The following is a 1,784-nucleotide window of genomic DNA, read 5'->3' as shown; positions in this document are numbered from 1 at the left end:
CTCGCGGCTACGTGTACACGTGTACGTGTGTGTATTTTCCCAGGTGTCTGGTTGGTTACGTCAACGCCAGCCTGTCCGTGTTCCAGGTGTCGGACTTCGAGAAGCGATCGCGGCCGAAGACGAACGGTTCCGAGCTCCTGGGAGAAGCCGTGCAGTACTGCAGGTGAGAGTATTTGTTGTAGAAATACCGTGTTATACGAACAGGACTTTGAAGTACTTCCTGTCTTTGCTGGTCATCAGGTACCGGGACTACAGAGAACCTCCAGACGCCACAGAACCGTACTCGTACACGCTGCAGTTCTGGCACGTTCTGGCAGCACGCCTGGCCTTCATCATAGTCTTTGAGGTAAATGTTCTCAGTAATACTTCAAGTACCTGGGGGGGACGGACTTCAGTGACTGTAATCTTCCAATTGTACATCATATGTGTCAAACCCTACACCGACCCCCCACCTCTATTTCACTCATCTGGGAGTCGTGTAGTTGACCTGACCTGACACGGCCTACGGTGACCTTTTGACCCCTGAAGTGACGCTGTCAGTCATTTGATTCACAGAAAAGCTAATGTTTATTGTAAAAGTGCCAGAATGAGGAGCTTGAACTTTGACCCTGTGATGTCATACGGAGAACGTCGTCGTTCCGTTCACGAACTCTTTTCCGGGGTTTTTTGCAGCACATGGTCTTTGCCATCAAGACCCTGATCTCGTACCTGATCCCAGACCTGCCCAAAGACCTGCGTGAGCGCATGCGCAGAGAGAAGCACCTGATCCAGGAGCTGATGTACGAGGCGGAGCTGGAGCGGCTGCAGAGAGAGAAGAAGAAGAAGAAGAACGCCCCACCCGACGACGGTCACCGGCCGTAAACACACACACACACACACACACACACTCTCTGGTGAGTACCAGTTCACAAACACATTTCACTGTTGGAAACAAATACTTCAATGAGGAGGATCAAGTGTGTATCACTGGGACTCGAACCCAGGACCTGCCGCATGAATGGCAGTTTTAACAACCACTACACTATGAACCTGGGAACATTTCTTTGTCTCTACTTGTATTTATGATCTACACACGTCGACGTTAAAGTCTCCCCTTGACCGACTTGGTTCGTTCCTCCTCAGGGACAGGAGGAGGCGTGGTCAAAGGTGACAACCAGGACCAGGTGACAAACATATGTTTACTGTTGACTTGAAGTCAATGAGGAGGAGTCAATATATGTTTCCAGTGGGACATACAGAACAGACTGTCTCACCTCAACTGACTGGGTCTGTTGATACTTGATGTCCTTGTTGTCACCTGGTCCTTGTTGTCACCTGGTCCTTGTCGTCACCTGGTCCTTGTCGTCACCTGGTCCTTGTCGTCACCTGGTCCTTGTCGTCACCTGGTCCTTGTCGTCACCTGGTGTGTTTTTCTTCTTCTAACACAGGGTGAAGAGCGTTGGTGCACGATCCTGGAGCCCCGGTCTGGCCTTCTGCTTCAGCCACGTCTAAACAGCACCCCCCAGTGGAGAGTTGACTTCACTCGTCCTCCTGAAATACAGTGAAAGTTTTATTCTATTTTAAACAAGTTGAAGTTCAGCTAAAATGAAGGTGAAACTTTTTCAGGAGTTGAACTTTGTAAACAAACACGTCTGTGTGACTGAGTATTGAACCAAACACAGTCAGAGCCACGGGCTGCTCTGACTGTTAACCACGCTGTAGAGAAATATTTCCCATCAATAAATGTCTGTTCAATTCCACTGATTGTGTCTTTAGCATCTGTCACTGCAACAACACTGTCACTG

General features: G+C 49.2%; 1 protein-coding gene across 2 annotated transcripts in view; it reads left to right on the top strand.

Annotated features, from left to right (window-relative positions):
- The window catches only part of LOC103383089 (anoctamin-4-like), a 21,076-nt gene that overhangs the window by 16,490 nt on the left and 2,802 nt on the right, over window positions 1-1,784 (top strand). Inside the window, exons 28-29 of one of the 2 annotated variants that reach the window (XM_025058150.1) lie at window positions 673-893; window positions 1,428-1,739. The exons of the other annotated variant lie outside the window; for it this stretch is intronic. Coding sequence (XP_024913918.1) covers window positions 673-861 — 189 coding nt within the window. The 3' untranslated portion in view covers window positions 862-893; window positions 1,428-1,739. Of the gene's footprint in view, window positions 1-672; window positions 894-1,427; window positions 1,740-1,784 lie in introns of those variants that run through there. 2 annotated transcript variants of the gene reach the window in all.

This window comes from Cynoglossus semilaevis, chromosome 8 (genome assembly GCF_000523025.1).
Source record: "Cynoglossus semilaevis isolate Cse_v1.0 chromosome 8, Cse_v1.0, whole genome shotgun sequence".
Taxonomy (NCBI): Eukaryota; Metazoa; Chordata; class Actinopteri; order Pleuronectiformes; family Cynoglossidae; genus Cynoglossus; species Cynoglossus semilaevis.
This window is presented reverse-complemented; position numbering and strand designations above follow the sequence as displayed.